Source organism: Crinia signifera, chromosome 7, assembly GCF_055691185.1.
Source record: "Crinia signifera chromosome 7, ASM5569118v1, whole genome shotgun sequence".
In the NCBI taxonomy this organism is placed as follows: domain Eukaryota; kingdom Metazoa; phylum Chordata; class Amphibia; order Anura; family Myobatrachidae; genus Crinia; species Crinia signifera.
Window position 1 is genome coordinate 176,524,822 of NC_139223.1, and position 18,073 is coordinate 176,542,894.

An 18,073-nucleotide genomic window follows, 5' to 3' on the forward strand; every position below is an offset into this window, starting at 1 on the left:
GGCCACTTACTGTTATGTGCATAAATTGTGTACTGTGCATTTTTGCCTTTCTTTTGAACCCACATTGCATCCAACGCTCCCTTCGTATTCCTGGTGCATCTGCTTCTGTTATTTGCAAGGGGGCTGAGGCTCATGGGTAAGTCTAACTCTGAATTAAGCTCAATGTTCAGAAATGTGGCCCATATAATTGATGGAACTTGCCGCAAGCAGTATATTTTTGGATTGTGGGAGGAAACCGGTGATACTCGGTGGAAAACCACACTAGTAGGGGGAGAATATACAAACTACACACAGATGTGGCTATGATGGAAATGGAACCCAAGTTGTTACAGTATACCTTAGTATGTACATAATATGCTGTACCTGTATGACAAGGTATCTCTGGGGGTCTCTCGCCATCCTGGAGAATTCTGCAGCCAGCTCTTTAAATTTGGGGCGACTGTCAGCATCGATCATCCAGCCTGAGAGAAGGAGGAGAAGGATTGGAATTATTGCTTTGAATAAAGGCAACATTCAGGGGCTGAAGTCAAACACTCACAGATGCTAATAGAAAATAGAACTAATCCCATATACATGTTTTTTAGCACATAAGCAATTGTGAAATCAATCTGTCATTTGTCCAGTAGAAATAAGCACATTAAGCAGCGCTGCGGCGGAGGAGAGGACGAATGACCCTGTTATAGCAGAGTTTGATGCGGGGCGAGGCATAACTCCAGCTGCCTCCATTGTATGACAGCTCGCCAGCTCTGGGTGACAAGACTGAAGGGAAAGGGGATCCTCAGCCAATAACAATGGGTTACAGGAGCTGAACTGTAATAATAAAGTCTATACATCCCGGGTGCTACTTCTGATAGGTAATTCATACAACTGCACCCAATGCACACTTAATCTTCTAGGCTCCAGAACAGTACCCGTGCCTGCTCCTGAGACACCCAGATGCATCATGGGGGATGTAGTCTTTGCTCTTTGCAGCTAACTGGAGCATTGGAAAGCTCGGATGCAGGGCAGCGGCTGTGCCACCCCAGCTAATGGCACCCCTAGGCATGTGTTTCATGTGCCTAATGGGAAATTCAACACTGACTATTTGCATGAATAAAACAACTGAAAACAACAGAACTACTTTGCTACATCTGTATGTGGGGGCTGCCCACACTTCCATGTATTGGCCACACCCCCTCTGGGTACCTGGGCCCAGCATGGCTGTTGGCGCCGCTGTGTGCAGCAGGAGGCATTTGCTTGTAATGGATGGCTCCTGCTGCATTACCATACAGCGCTATAACTGCTGCTTCCAAGGACGTAATTGATACTCCAACCAGTGGTGTAACTGGCAGAGACATTGGAGGCACTGGTCACCAGGCTCCAGCTGTCAAAGGGGCCCCAAGAAAGGAGACTGGTGAAAAAGGACATATCTGCCTCCACTCATTTCAGTCACTGCTCACTTACAAACTCCCTTTGCAGCTCCGTTGAGATGAAGTGTCTCGGAATGTGAGATAACAGATTAAAGTGTGTATATGATGAGCTACAGCACCACCTTCTATTTCACCTATAGAACGCCTATTTCACCATACACAAATGACTCCTACCGCATCAGAATGAGATTCTGTGATGCAAAATTAAAGGGACAGACGGTACGCTACTCCTCTCGGAGCAGCTCAGCTGCACCGGGTATCTTGTGCTGTACAGCATATTGAGGCTAGATGACATGTCAGGACACATCTGTACCTGTCCTATACAACAGGATTAGTGTAATTTCCATGTTCAGGACTGGTGATTGAGCAGAACAGGTAATTGAAACATTTTGGTTTATAGATGAGAGCTCATATCCTTAGTATTTACACAACATTGTATATAAAAGTCAGAAGTGTCATTATTGGTTATCAGTGACTGTGGTGCAGAACACGTTCTCCCTCGGTGACTGGACTGAGCAAATTCACTATCTATTGCAAGTTATCTAAGGATTGCAATGTTATAGCGCAATGGAATATGTTGCGCTATATAAGAAACTGTTAATAAATAAATAACATGTTAGGCCAGGTCTAAGCTTATCTTGTAATTTACTGTAGGCTAAGACAAATAACAATTCACTTTGAGCTGTGACAGTTTTTGACTATCACTTTGAGCTGTGACGGTTTTTAGCCCCCAAACTCCCCCCCCCACCCCCAGAGTCCCTATCTGCTCCTACCTCCAATCTCTGTCTACACAGCTCCCTCTCTCCATATGTAGCAAGTTTGAAACAGATCAGTGCAAAAATTGCTTTCACTTTCTGTTATGACATATTTTAGCACACAAAGGAGTAATTTAATCTGTCTAGTGGCCTCTAGTGGTCCATTGTGGTACTTCCCCTCATATTGGTGAGTAGTTAGCCATATACACACACACACACACACACACACACACACACACACAGATATATTGTCATCTCTGATATGGCAGCAAATAGAGAAAACCATCCCCTAGGCGTAGAGAGCGACAGCACCACCAGGATAGCGGGAGAAGGGTAAAGTCATTTTGCAATGCTTTCCTGGGCCCCCTGGCAGAGTTATGTGTGCCAAGGTGAAATACATGTCTCTCTGCAGAACAAAGCATTACAGAAAACCATCTATATCATGTCCCTGCCTCCCTCTTTCTCCATCTCCCAAGCCCCCTGTTCACTGGTGCGTGTCCTTTCTGTGCTTACACTGAAAAGATAAAGTACAAAGCATTTCAAAGTATTTGCACTGTAGCTGAAAGGGATTTAACTCTTGTGCACACAGCCTAGCTCGTTACAGCTGTGTGTTTGGGCACTGCGCAGGAAGCAACACCGTGTTCATTAAACACACTTTTATTTATGGATTAATCACTGGGGCTGGCCGTACTATGTAGGCTGGATACCATTTGCCAATAATACCTCAGTTTTGTAACCCAAAGCCTCTTAATTCTACGCTAGTCACAGTATAGTTTGGTAACGTGAAGCTAAAATCAGCGGCTACTCCGTCGTTCAGCAGGAAGACTGCCGCCAGCCCTGGATTGCAGCATCTTATGTTGCATAAGCGGAATAAGCTGTGCAATAAAGCAGGGAGTGGGTTCCCACATGGGACTAGGGTTCAAAATGTTCCAGGGCCTATTTTGAGAAGCGGAGGAGGCGTGGCCAGTGCTGTGTGGGTGTAGCCAAAGCAGTGCGGATGTGTTAAGTACTGTGTGGGTGTGTCTAGTTGTGTGTGGGCGTGGCTAGTGCCATGTGGGTGTGTACACTATTTACATACTCAGCCATAATGTATTTATAAATATGTAAAACAAAGAAAAATGACATAGTGTTTGCGTGGGTTTACTCCGGGTGCTCCGGTTTTCTCCCACAATCCAAAAATATACTGGTAGGTATATTGGCTTCCAACAAAAATTAACCCTAGAATGTCTGTGTGTGCGTGTACATGTGGTAGGGAATATAGATTGTAAGCTCCACTGGGGCAGGGACTGATGTGAATGAGCAACTATACTCTGTACAGCGCTGCGGAATATGTGTGCGCTATATCAGAAACTGTTAATAAATACATAAATAAATTTGTAGGGAAATCAGAAATACAACTTGAATACTTATGATTTATGGTTGTCAGTTGCTGTGTAGGCAGAGGGGGAACTACCATTGGTGCAGCAGGTGCAGTGCACTGGGGGGGCCCACTTCTGCCTGTCACCCTCTTCACGTCCCCCATTATTGTTCCCTGTCACCCCCTGCCTCTCCCTGTCACACTGCCGTTTTGCATATTGTGAACTTGGGTTGGGGTGGAGGAGGGGGACACAATATTTTTGCACCTGTGATCACCACCCACAAGTCTGGACAAGGGGTGTAAGCTCACTCTGGTTGATCATGATGGCTCGCGGCACCTGTGGCTGCTTTTCCGTAAGGCCATGGAAGCCTGCTTATGTGGGAATCCATCTTTGTTTATTAAATATTTGGCCAACTGCATTTGAAAGCCTATGGAGCGCATTGTTCTTACACCCACAGTCGCATGCAAAATGCAGCGCGCACAGACCTAGCAGGTTACTGCACGTGGAGAAGGAAGTCACCAGGAAATGACTTCCTCCAAAGAGTAAAGTCATTTCTGTGCGGATCAGATTCCCGCACAGGGATGGCGTTCAGAATGATCCGTCCATCTGTGAAATTGGTGTTTGTGATTGTTAATGGGGCGGCGACCATAAGATTGCGCTGAACTGTTCAATTTCATGAGTTAAAGTACCAACCAATCAGCTCCTACATTTTTACAGGCTATGGTAAAAAAAATCACAGGTAGGAGCTGGTTAGTTGCAGAGCCTGATGTAGACTTCATCTTAGAGGAGGGGCGGGGCTAAATGACACAATTTGCATATTTAGCCCCCCCCCCCCCCCCCCCCCCCCGTGCCGATATACGGTAGGGCTGCCCACCTTTACAGAGGGCCAGGACAGGAGGGGGACCCAATTTTTGGGAGCCTCACGGACATTCCGGGAGGGTAGGCAACCCTGCATTAGCCTGCTCACTGGGCTCTGAACACAAGCAGCCCAGCGTGCAGCTCTGAATCGGGCCCAATATCATTAGCGATATTGTTCCGCGGCCGCACCCAGGAGAATAGCTGTCGTTGTTGAGATAGTCAGGATTTGACTGCATGTACATTGGCCGAAAATAGAGTGAACATTCTCGTTATTGTGCATATCGTTACCATTAATCAGTTATACATATATTTCCAGGATTTAACAATCAGCCCTCTCTCAATACTATTCTGGATCATACTATAGTATTAATGCTCTCCATTTCGGCGAATAATATAAACTGATGAAACGTCCGATAGAACGCCCCTTTTTGCCCCCGCCGCTGGATAGGTCAGTAAGGCGCTGCGCTCCCAGCGCGATACCAGATGAGCTGACTGTTTTGTTGGTGCGATTGTTTTCTGCAATAAATAAATATGCTGAACGGAGTCAGCAGGGGGCACCGCGCGCCTCTGCATTCTCCTCGCGAACACACAATGGGCCCAAAGTCTCCTATTAATAACAGGCTCATTCATCTTCACAGGTTTGTGGTGCTGTTACGCAGCGGCCTTTCAGGATAAACCAGATAGGGAAAAAGGGCCATCGCTCAGGGAGGGGGGCGGTTAATCGCACTTAAATGAATCCAGAGGCTCCTGGGAGATTCTGCTAGTAATGAGAAGAATGGACTGGAGAGACACACTTCAAGAAATAAGTGACTCGCAGCTCTCTAATTGCAATGCCAGACACATACGCATTACCCTGCTTCCATCGCATTGCCGCACCTCTGTATAATACAGACTGTGTGGCCTGGTTCTGGTTCACTCGCAAAAGCAAATTCTCTCATGGACAAAACCATGCTGCACTGCAGGGGGGCAGATGTAACATGTGCAGAGAGTTAGATTTGGGTGGGGTTTGTTCTTCAAACTGATATCTATATTGCAGTGTAAAAATAAAACAGCCAGTCTTTACTCTGCACAGAAAGAAAATAGCACCCAAATGTAACTCTCGCTGCACATGTTACATCTGCCCCACCTGCAGTTTATCTTTTAGCATAAATACAAATACAGCCGAGTCGATTCATTGGAGTTTAGTTAAATATTGCACCCAAAAAAACAAAGATCAGTCGCTGTGAGCGACGCTGGTATTTTATTTACGGATATTTTGAGGATCTCATTTGCAGCAACGTTGGCACTCTATGGGTTAATATAAAAGGTTTGCTTTGGAATTTTCACACCTATTTTTGACAAATTCCCTTGCCACTCAAAGGGTTAAAACACTATTTTTTATTTCCTATGCACGGTTCAGTTGTTAGAAGACGTTGGCTGGATCCTGTGGAGTACAGTTGGCTCTTGCCGGGTCTACGTGTGCTAATTACGGATACAGGTACTGTATGGGATCTTTCATCATGAAGCCCGTTATCCAGGCAGTTCTAAAAACAGAAACAGATTGATACGTTTCTGCTGCTCTGTGACCTGTCATGTACACACACACACAGACACAGTCATCAGGCGTTTCCCCTAGTTACAGCCAGGGCGAGCAACGGTGATTAATGAGGCAGTGGATGCTGGGAGCGCTGTAGAGAGGCAGGTTAATGGTTAAATGTATTTTATTATATTTGAGTCCATATTGCAGAATAATAATAATTGGTTGCTATGAACAACATGCCACCTTCAATAGAACGTAAATTGACCCCTTGGCATCCCAGAATAGTGGGACATTGTCACCGGGTGAGCAGCAGCAGTAGCACCACCGCTGCTGCTGCTCACCCGGTGCCGTGCTCCCCGCCTCAACTCCTCAATTCGACTATTTTTTTTTTAAGTCAGATTTAAATTGTCGGAAACGGGCCAAAACCTGTTGATTTGTCCCTGTTACCAACAAAAGCACGGAGATTGGTGGCTATTCCGCCAATCCATGTGTTTTCCGACAGGTTGGAGCATTCCGACCTGTCGGAATTTTTGAATAGGTGAACTCATGGATTTAACTAAAAAGCCTGAAACTGATGTTTTTCGACTGTAATTGAATAGACTCCATTGTCTGTCAGCCATCCGGAAACCACTAGCTCTGGCCGCCATCTTCGCCTTCCGTAACGCATGCCTCAATGATGCCTCTCTTTGCATAAGTCTCCATACTGCGTACATTAAGGAAAGGTTTTTTCCAATTAAGAACTGTCTAGTCCTCCCCGGTATCAGCGGAATGTATTGACATATTTAATTCCATATTGCAGCGACATGTCTTTCCTCCGTATGCTCTGAGTGAACTGTCAGATAATGTGATGGAGGTGTAGGAAGTGAGGTTCGTTAACACCTATTTCTCCCCACGCAAATTGAAATCACAGACTGAGCGATATTAGCACAGATGCCAGTAAGGAAGATGACTGTAATAAGAAAGAAATGAGCGCGAACATGTGCTTCTGATCAATAACAACGCTCTAGACGGAGATGGTACATGTGTGAGATCTGTTACCCAAACACCAGTTACCCAGAGAGCTCAGAAACTAGAACGAAGGAAAACAAAAAGTAAATAATCTCGCTGGAGCTTACTGATAAAGTCATTACCCAGATAGATGATACACAGTATATTCCACAACAAGCCCAGTGGGCTATCCTATGTGCCCTCCCCCAGTGGGCTATTCTATGTGCAGGGGCGGATTGGCCCACCGGGAAACCGGGCCATTTCCCGGTGGGCCGGGCCAAAACTTATTAAAAAGGGTCTGGCCGCGCTCCCCCCTGGGCTGGCTGGGCCACGTGCAGCGGCCGCAGCACTTGGCCCAAATACAAAATGGCCGCAGGAGGGCTGCTGCGCATGCCCGCGCAGCACCTCCCAGCTCCCGTTCCCCCTCCGCCCGGCCAGCAGAATAAAGAAGCAGCAGGGCTTACAGACGCTCTCCCGCCCATCCAAACGAGAACACATACCCGCTCATGCCTCCGCTAGGTAGGAGGAATCATTCGATGGCCGCAAATAAAAATCAGTCTGAACTGACTTTTATTTACGAGCGATAGGACGGGGAATCGACCCACGTTCCCAGGGGAACACTCGAAAATACAATATAAACCTCTACAATGTTACTGCTACCTAATGTTCATGTGATACACATAAATCATATACTGTAATGCTGGGTTGGCCAAACCGGCCCTCGAGATGTCCCAACAGGTCATGTTTTCCAGACCATCTGTGAATCTGTAGAATGTGTCTGTTGGGAATAAACGCAGCACATGTTTGAAAATGTGACAGTAATGACTGCACCTCTGCACCAGCTAGGTGATCTGGGGAATGTGACAGTTAGTAATGACTGCACCTGTGACCAGCTAGGTGATCTGGGGAATGTGACAGTTAGTAATGACTGCACCTGTGCACCAGCTAGGTGATCTGGGGAATGTGACAGTAATGACTGCACCTCTGCACCAGCTAGGTGATCTGGGGAATGTGACAGTTAGTAATGACTACAGCTGTGCACCAGCTAGGTGATCTGGGGAATGTGACAGTTAGTAATGACTGCACCTGTGCCCCAGCTAGGTGATCTGGGGAATGTGACAGTTAGTAATGACTGCACCTGTGCCCCAGCAAGGTGATCTGGGGAATGTGACAGTTAATAATGACTGCACCTCTGCACCAGCTAGGTAATCTGGGGAATGTGACAGTTAGTAATGACTGCACCTGTGCCCCAGCTAGGTGATCTGGGGAATGTGACAGTTAGTAATGACTGCACCTGTGCCCCAGCTAGGTGCTCTGGAAAACATGACCTTTTGGTAGATCTCGAGGACCGGTTTGGCCACCCCTGCTGTAATATATATGACCGCTACGAATGATTGCCACTTACACTTCACCATGACCATATAGACATCAATGGTGCAGACGGGAGGCTGAGGTAGTCTCTCTCCTTTCTCCAGGAGATCAGGGATTTCGCGTGTTGGAATACCATCGTACGGCTTCCCACCAAAAGTCATCAGCTCCCATATAGTGACTCCTACAAGACAAAGACTTCAGTACAGAGGGACACACTAACAACACCTCAGTGACGGCGTTCTACAGCTTATATTATATATCGCTCATTAATAATAAAGTACAATAACTAAGTGTTTGTGGGGTTCGGTGACTCCCTTAAGGCTTCTTATTACCTTTTATGTGTATACTGTAGCATTAACACTTTATTACACATCAGTCCCTGTCCTAGGGGAGTTTACTGTCAAAACTTATCACATCTTCTGAATAGTGGAGAAATGGCCCAGTGGAGATTTTGCCCTTAAAAACCAATCAGGATCTACAGAAGTAGCCATGTTCAATGCACAGTATCAAATGCATTTCTATGAAATAATGGCTAAAGGATAATTGTTTGCTGGGTGCAACATCTCCATTCTTTAGAAGGTTTAATATATTATATCTCCCATTATGCTGGCCACGCATCAGACCAACTTTCCTCCAACCATCCAACTAGTTGGTTGGATGGAATAAAAACCCGGTACTGGATGAGAGCAAATGCTATTTGTAATTAAGTAATTTGTTTCCCAAATCTGAAAAACAGCTGTCAATTGATTTAGACAATTTCACTGAATGGTTTTATCCTTTCTCCTGAGTTCATGAGCAAATTGCTTATTGGCATTTGCCCCCATAAAGTACCGGATTTTCAGTCCTACCAACTAGTTGGATGGTTGGAGGAAATTTGGTCTGATGTGTGGCCAGCATTAGACGCTATGTTCTACATTACACTGTGCTGCCTAGGGGATATGACGTATGTGCCATAAAGGGGGATCGGGGAACACAACACTTGCCGTAGCTCCAGACATCGCTCTGATGGGTGAACTTCCGGTAGTGGATGCACTCCAGTGCCATCCACTTTACGGGCATCTGGGTAGAGACAAATACAGCGAGGTTACAGCAAGTCTACGCCAACAAGTTACCAAACACGTCATCCACGGTGTCATCAGCCCTCATCGGCGCAATACTCTGCAGCTTATTTATATAAATATCCGGTACAGCCTGCAGTAGGGGGCGCTGTGCAGCTTCATTTCATCTAGTGTCTCAATTGGACCAAGCTAATGGGCACAGCGGTGCACCCTGATTGGCATAGGATTGCAGAAGGGATATTTTCGTCTACAGAGCAATATTACGTACTGTTATGCCATCCTACACTTTTAATGGCGCCTATCTTCCACCCGCCTGTTGTCATTCGCCCGTGCTGAGATTACTCATTAGGTATGCGAGGCACAGGCCTAGGGGCTCCAGCTGCGGGTATGGGTTGGGTTGACCAACTTTATTTCGACATGCATTGGGTCAATCAATGAAGATTGACAGGCCTTAAGTCGACACCGGAAATAGGTCGACATGGGTAAGGTCAGCAGAGTCAGAAGGTTATCACACTGGGTTGACAATGGGAAAGTCGACAGTCAAAAAGTCGACATGCGTTTTTCACGTTTTTGTTCCAAATGTTGACACAGTCGACATGGACACCGCCTAAGTGTACCACGTCCCCTCGCATGGCTCGCTCATGCCGTAGTGGATGGTAGGGCATGAAATACCGCCTGTCGGCACATGTCGGCTCAAACAAAAAAGTGACAAACTCATGTTGACCTTGACTGTCGACCTTACCCATGTCAACCTGGCACCAGAGTTCTTCATCCTTTTTCATGTATCACTAATGGGGGCAAGAGGTTGTTGCTCTCTGCAGTTTTTGCCCAGGAGGTGCCGGAGAGGTTGGCGCTACCTGCCTAGTTGGGGTCTTCTGGGAAGCTGCAGCTTTGGGACCAGAGGAAGGAGCCTGAGCAGATGGTGACACTATGATAATTTTTGTTTATGCAGCGCCTCCTAAGCTGGATTTTTATGGGGGAAAATAAATTTAAAAATGAGTATATTACTCAGCCCCTGCTACATTGAAGCTAGTCCAATGGATTCTAGTCATATTGGGGCAGATGTATTAAGCCTGGAGATGAGATAATCTGGAGATAAAGTGAAAGGAGATAGAGCACCAGCCAATCAACTGTGTTTGAAATATAACAGTTGGGAGTTGATTGGCTGGTGCTTGATCTCCTTTCCCTTTATCTCCAGTTTATCTCTTCTCCAGGCTTAATACATCTGCCCCACTGGCTCTGCCCCCTCTCCAGTGACCCGCAAATCACAGCAAATTGCCACAAGGGAGCGGGGCTTTGTAATATCATGCTCTCTCTCTCTCTTTTCTGTCAGGGAGGGTGGGGCTTCTGGGTACTCAGAACCCCTCTTAGTGCGAACTAGTGGACAGAAGGGTAATGGTAGAGAGACATGCACTAAGTCATCAGTTTCAAAAGGTGGACATGGTCAAAAGGTCAACAAGACGATGACTGACACACACATATGGTCAACACAGATTATTTAAAAATTATTTGTCATATTTTTCAAATTGTCCATCCACATAGACAACAAGCATGTATAGTAACCTAGCTGCCTGTCTCTCATTGCCTTTGCTTGATACGCAATGGGACGCATTACACTTATTGGCAGCTTTGGTGAATAAAAAGTTTTTTAAAAAGTGTATAATCCCTTTTGTGTTGACCATGTCCACACAAAAAGTTCTGAAACTGACAACCTTTTTTTATCCCTGTTGACCTTTTTCCGTGTAAACCAATCAGGATCGACTTATTCACTGTAGACCGTTTTCTGGTAGATCTAATGAACCATAGAAATTAGTCCATCTCACTCCCTTTAGCTATAAATCAGGCTAAAGTAATCAATCAGGATAAATGGGACCGTTTTATTTAATGAAGGCGATGCGTCTATATTGGAGGAAGGTTGAGGTTCTACTTCTCTGCAAAGCACGATAGACATTACATATGTGTAGAGGACTCTGGGCATTGTGTGTCGCGCTCTTTATTACCTGCTGGCTGAGAGCTCCCGGGGGACCTTGGGAACACTTTAATTTCTATTGATTCTTAGGGGAAATCCATTTTCATTTAGCGCTGTTTCTCTTAGCGCTGGAGTTTTCAGAACAAATTAATAGCACTAAATGGGGAATTAGTGTAATAGATATAATCTGCAGATTGCATTATTACGTAGGGCTCGCAGAGGGTGAGAGGCCTGCTCGCAAAAGCTTACATTCCAGAGCAGGCATGTCCAAACTATGGCCCTCCAGCTGCTGTGAAACAACACATCCCAGCATGCCTTGCAATAGTTTCAGCAAAACTGTGGCAAGGCATGATGAGACTTGTAGTTTCACAACAGCTGGAGGGCCATAGTTTGCACATGTCTGGTCTAGAGGGAGAAAAACCCTTTTCTGGAAGGAATTAATAGTTTCAGGGGGATATGGTCACTAGGTCGACTGCTGAAGGTCAACAGGGCGTAGAAATTCGGGTAAAAAAAATGTGAAAAACTCATGTCAACATTTTGTCGTTTCCCATCCCTTTAGTGGTCCACCTGATGTATGTCGACCTTTATACAGTCCACCCTATGGCCCATGCCCCAAACATGCTTGCCTTAATATGCCTTTAATCCGGGATACATAAATGACACGGGTTCCGTGGCTGGCTACATTCCGGCCTGCATTTCACCCTGTTCCAATCAGCCACAGAACCTGTGTAGTCCATAGGTACATAGACAGTACAGAGCGAGAGGCACATTGGTACTGGCACTATGGCAGGACCCTGGCAGAGCTACGTAGAGTTTTACCTGTGCTGTGGGCACGGGTGCCGGACAGTTTCCCCACAGTCGGGATCCCGACAGTCATTACCCCGACGTCGGGCCGGACTGCCAAAACCCGACACTCAGGGTCCCGACGGCCACCGGCTATTCTACGACCCCCATAGATGGAGAATAGAATAGGTGGCGATCGTAGCGAGCCACGTGCCCACAAGGGGCTTTGTTGCGCTCACCATGCTGTCAGAGTCTGGCCAGTCGGGATCCCGACGTCGGGCTAATGACTGTCGGGATCCCGACTGTCGGGACCATATACCACACCCATGGGCACAGTATCAGCTGAGAACATGAAATATGGCGAGATACTAAGAGCCGCTTACTTTGCCACCGTCGGCGTTGTATTCCTTCTCATCTCCTTCTAGTAGACGTGCCAGGCCAAAGTCTGTAATCTTCACATGGTTGGGAGACTTCACCAGCACATTCCGGGCTGCCAGGTCCCTGTGCACTAATCGCCGTTCCTCCAGGTACATCATACCCTGTTGTGCAAGGAAACAGAAGGCCGTAGTTAGACGTCAGTTATGTACAAGCATGCAGCAGTCACCCCACACGGATAGTCCCTGGATGGATAGAGGTGCCGGATACCGGGCGAACTTGAATGTTTTTTTTAAAGCAGCAATCATTTACACGGTATGGTTTTGCCTTGTACATGATTGCCGCTTTAAAAAACGTTCAAGTTTGTCCGACGCCAGTACATCCCACGGACTGCGCCTGGCTTCACTAATGCCGAGCAGGGTGTCGGATTTTACCTGGGGGGCTGAAATCCTGCCACAATAACCGCATCTCCGATGTGTTTACGTAATACTGGATGCATATGCAGTACCTATGTGTTCATTCCAGACCCAGTAAGGCAAACAGCAGGCTACAGACTGCAGAAGGAGATGTGGGTAAAGCTATTGTGCTGCACCTATTACATTCTGATAAGTGGTAATTCCTAATACAACAATGTTGTAAAGCAGGAGAACCATAGTTGCCTACCCTCCTGCATTCTGCAGGAGACTCCCTGACATAGCAGCAATCTCCCTTTCTCCCTCATTAGTCTAGCAATCTCCCTCATGTCACCTAGCCCACATTACACTGTTACATCATAGTTACCTCCCCTCCTGCATTCTGCAGGAGACTCCCTGACATAGCAGCAATCTCCCTCTCTCCCTCATTAGTCTAGCAATCTCCCTCATGTCACCCAGCCAACATTACGCTGTTACATCATAGTTACCTCCCCTCCTGCATTCTGCAGGAGACTCCCTGACATAGCAGCAATCTCCCTTTCTCCCTCATTAGTCTAGCAATCTCCCTCATGTCACCTAGCCCACATTACACTGTTACATCATAGTTACCTCCCTTCCTGCATTCTGCAGGAGACTCCCTGACATAGCAGCAATCTCCCTCTCTCCCTCATTAGTCTAGCAATCTCCCTCATTTCACCTAGCCCACATTACACTGTTACATCATAGTTACCTCCCCTCCTGCATTCTGCAGGAGACTCCCTGACATAGCAGCAATCTCCCTCTCTCCCTCATTAGTCTAGCAATCTCCCTCATTTCACCTAGCCCACATTACACTGTTAGACCATAGTTATCTCCCCTCCAGCATTCTGCAGGAGACTCCCTGACATAGCAGCAATCTCCCTCTCTCCCTCATTAGTCTAGCAATCTCCCTCATGTCACCTAGCCCACATTACACCGTTACTGTACATCATAGTTACATCCCCTCCTGCATTCTGCAGGAGACTCCCTGACATAGCAGCAATCTCCCTCTCTCCCTCATTAGTCTAGCAATCTCCCTCATGTCACCTAGCCCACATTACACCTTTACTGTACATCATAGTTACCTCCCCTCCTGCATTCTGCAGGAGACTCCCTGACATAGCAGCAATCTCCCTCATTAGTCTAGCAATCTCCCTCATGTCACCTAGCCCACATTACACGGTTACATTTTTTTGGGAAAAAGGAATGAGAGATACATTTACATTGAATCATCAGCACCATTTCCCAGCACGTTACCAAGTATAGTAGCTCTTACTAACTGCTTTGGGGCTCATCTACATTTGGATATAAGTCATTTTACAAGATTCCTCCCAGATGTAGCAGTACACACCCACGCTTCTAGGTGCCACGTTCACAATCTCTTCTCACAATCTATACATATATGGAACTAGACATGCACTTTGGAAGGAGCAGGACATGCCCCCTCAATGGGGCACTTTGCAAAATTATATTACCAACTATAATCTTCCTGAAACTAGTTTTCAAAAGTAGGCAAGTATGAGGAGAACTGCCTTATGGAACAGATTACTTGGTTCCAGTTCTAGTGCACCAAACAAGATTTTGTTATTATTATCAGACGCCCACGGTGAAAATCTCATTGGCCCCTACAGTAAAAAATAACAAAACAAACCCATTGGTCCCCATATAAAAAAAACAAAACCACACTGGTCCCCACAGGTAACACAAATCAAATACTTTTGGCCTTCACATGAAAGCAAGAGACCAGAGAATAACAGTTGAACTGGTGGTTGTGGTGGCTGTAAACTGGTGTGGACATCTCTAGATCTGGTGGCCCATTTGAGAACAACTCAAGGCAAACTATTGTGCCAGGGCAGAAGGGTTGAGAAATGCTGCTCTAGTGTTACCCTCTGCCCCCTGACTGTCCTATTGTGGTCCTAGTGGTCAGTGTCATCCTTCTTCTCCTTCTTAGTAGTAACAGTTTATTAAGAGATATTTATAGTACCTACAGTATGTTTTTGGGTTTCTGGGCAGGAATCTTAGGGCATGAAGGAAACCCACTCAAACACAGGGAGAATGTATAAACTCCACACATATCACAGTGTGTGGTATAGAACACATGGAGTGTGATTCAATTGTTTAAGGGGCCCCTATAACTGCATTTTCCCAGTCACTTTAGATGGGGTGGTATGCAATTGTTTGGGCGCCCATTGTTTTCAGGCGGGATGTGCAAAATAGATAAACCCGACTATACTCTAGTTCTGGTCATGACATTGAAGGTTGTGTTTGGCCACCCACATGTGTCGCTTTTTGCTCATATTCTGCTTGCCACCTCAGGAGACTTAGAGCAAAAACACTTGAAAAGATGCCGGTGGGCATGCATATGTGGGGGTGCAATAACAATTGAATCACCCCATTCGACCTATTCCGGAGGTGCACACAATTGCAGCTGCATCTTCTGCAGCAAATGCTTGTGCTTCAGTGACTGATTCTGCACCCACAGAACCACCCGCTCGTCGCTGCATATTTAGACGCACCATTGATGCCAAGGCCCTGTTGCAGATATAATTTCACACTCTGGACATGGTCTCCAGTGTCAGAGTTACCGTGTTCTAATTGTGTCTGCGGCTTGGACACAGCGCAGTGATACTCAGGTGTGTGCACAGACAGAAAACATCAGCCGTGTGCGTACAACTTCTCCACGGCGCCAACCTCTCAATCATGGCATCCGTCATACTTGCCTGCTCTCCCAAAAATTGGGTGTCCCTTCCCCCCAGCCCCCAGGAAGGTGGGCACATCTCCCGCATGCCCACATCTCTCCAAGGAGGAGGCAGAGCCAAAATGAAGCAAATCGAGTCATTTCGCATCATTTTAGCCACAAATTGAGGCGTTTGTGGTATGGGTGCTGGACTTGGTGACATCTCTCCCCCCCCCCCTTCATTTGGGTCTCTTCCCCAGGCGTCTCCCTCATTTATGTATTTTTAAGTGTCTCGAAACCCTTGTAGAACTATATAAATAAATTATAATAATAATTATAATACTGCATAAATATATATATGGTCGGATACATTAATTAGTTATCAAAACTTCCAATTTCTGAAGTACAATACGGAATAATGCGCTTATTATGACCTGTTCTTTATAAGGATTTAGCTGCAAATAACACCCTCACTGTTTTACCTTTTTTTCCCTACGCTGTATTTATGTCCTTTTATTTCGATTTTCTCCATTCAGTGGAACGCAAGTGTGTCTCCGCTTACACTAATCTCAAGTGTTCCTTTCCCCCCTTCTACCCCCGCCCCCTGGCCATTTACTATGCGGGAAATGTACAAGTGTGCAGCTGTAAAACCCAAGTAAGTAAATAATTGTCCCCTTCCTGCCAGTGAGTGTTCATTTAGCATAAACAGCCTCAATGCACAGAGAAAATTAATGGCGCAGGCTCCCGTGGCAATCCTCCAATTCTTCTCTTCTCCCTATTAATATTGTGCACTTGGATGCTAAGACTGTTAGACAAGATCCATGCTCAGTGTCTCTATCCTGAGCACATTCATTTTGTTGTGAGCTGCTTGCTATTAATGAACTATCCAGGTGTCTTGACTGATAAGCCGACAATAGCTCAGTGCATGTCTCCTGTTTTCCCCATAGTGTTTCAGAGCTCTGCAGATCGCAGGCTTGTTCTGCACAGAGCCTGGAGTGTACACGGTATCTAGTTACAGTAACATGCTACATTACTACGCTTTCATCCCTCACTTACATTTCTGTTATAGCTGAATCCAGTGGATAATGCAAGTGGAATAATTCATAAGGCTGACTAGGCTGTAGCCTAGGGGACCTGCAGGGAATGGGGGCCTGCCAGACCGCTAGTGTCTCTTGGAGGAGAGCTGTAGAATGGAACCACCATGGGAAACGAGCATGAAAACCCCTTGGCAATGAGCATGTAAGTCACCTTGGCAACAAGCATGTAACCCCCCAGGCAACAAGCATATAACTCCCTCCTGGCAAGAAGCACATAACTGCCCACTGGCAATGAGCATGTAAGCCCCCTTGCAACAAGTATGTAACTCTCCCCTGGCAATGAGCATGTAACTTCTTCCCTGACAATGACCATGTACCTTTCCCCCTGGCAATGAGCATGTAACTTCCCCCCTGGCAAAGAACATGTAACTTCCCCCCCTGGCAATGAGCACTTAACTCCCCATGGAGAATGTAACCCCCCTGGCGAGCATGAAACCGCTGGTAATGGGCAGGTAACCTCCGACAATTATCAAGAAATCCCGGTAAGAAGCATATAACCTCTGGCAACGAGCATGTATGTAAAGAAAAAATATCTGTCATTAATGTATGGGGTAGAAGCCTTACCGTGGGGCATCATTTGTGTGTTGGCCATAAAATGAAATGGTGTCAGTGGCATAATTGAGTGTGGCATAATATGTAATAGGAATCATGGTGTGTGGCATAATATGTAATAGGAATCATGGCGTGTGGCCTAATGTGTAATGTGCATTATTATTATTACTAAGAAGTAAAAATGGCGAAAGGGGGGGGGGGTACAACATGGGCCAGATGTACTAAGCTTGAACATTGATACAATTGCGAGCCAATCAGCTCCTAAGTCACAGACTGTGTTACGATCCAGGGAGTAACTCAGGTAACTGAATGCCACTATCTTTTACTCTAGCTCTATTGGCCTTCTCAGACAGGTGGCCGTGGACTGCGGGATGCTAGGCTTCGCCTGTAGCCGCCACGTATGAAAGGTCGAGTTAAGCCCGCCCTAGCTCCGGTGCAGTCAGGTGTTAAGATGTGACAAGTCCACGACGACTGCCAAGGACAGGTCCAAGAGGAGAATCTGACTAAACTAATAAACCCCAGCTATAACTAGTTACACAAGTACGGGAAAGAGTGTATAAATCCACACAGGTATAGCAAAATAATGGTAAAGTAAATACAGCGACTCCGTCACAACCAAAACCAAGCGACCCTGTCACAACCAAACCTAAGCGACCTCATCGCAAACGGTAAAGTTGTGCTTTTGCACAACTTTAAGGGGTAAATCTCCCCGGACAAACCAAAAGGAGGATTAATGCCCAACCTCCACTAGGGCAACTGACCTAACCGTAGCCTCCGGCTACTCACGACACTGGATGAAAGAAGGAAGATGGTCGTTCCAGGGTGTTCGCTCGGAAGGCAGGCTCATGCAGATAGGAAGCAGCATGCACGTCCC

At 46.3% G+C, this 18,073-nt stretch overlaps 1 protein-coding gene across 2 annotated transcripts in view; it reads right to left on the reverse strand.

Moving 5' to 3' along the window:
- ERBB4 (erb-b2 receptor tyrosine kinase 4) overlaps positions 1 to 18,073 on the reverse strand; it is a 690,947-nt gene that overhangs the window by 58,075 nt on the left and 614,799 nt on the right. For both annotated transcript variants that reach the window (XM_083154478.1, XM_083154479.1), the window contains exons 21-24: positions 12,451 to 12,606; positions 9,241 to 9,316; positions 8,292 to 8,438; positions 364 to 461 (exon numbers count right to left, since the gene is read on the reverse strand). In XM_083154478.1, the coding sequence (XP_083010604.1) occupies positions 364 to 461; positions 8,292 to 8,438; positions 9,241 to 9,316; positions 12,451 to 12,606 (477 nt within the window). The remainder of the gene's footprint in view (positions 1 to 363; positions 462 to 8,291; positions 8,439 to 9,240; positions 9,317 to 12,450; positions 12,607 to 18,073) is intronic.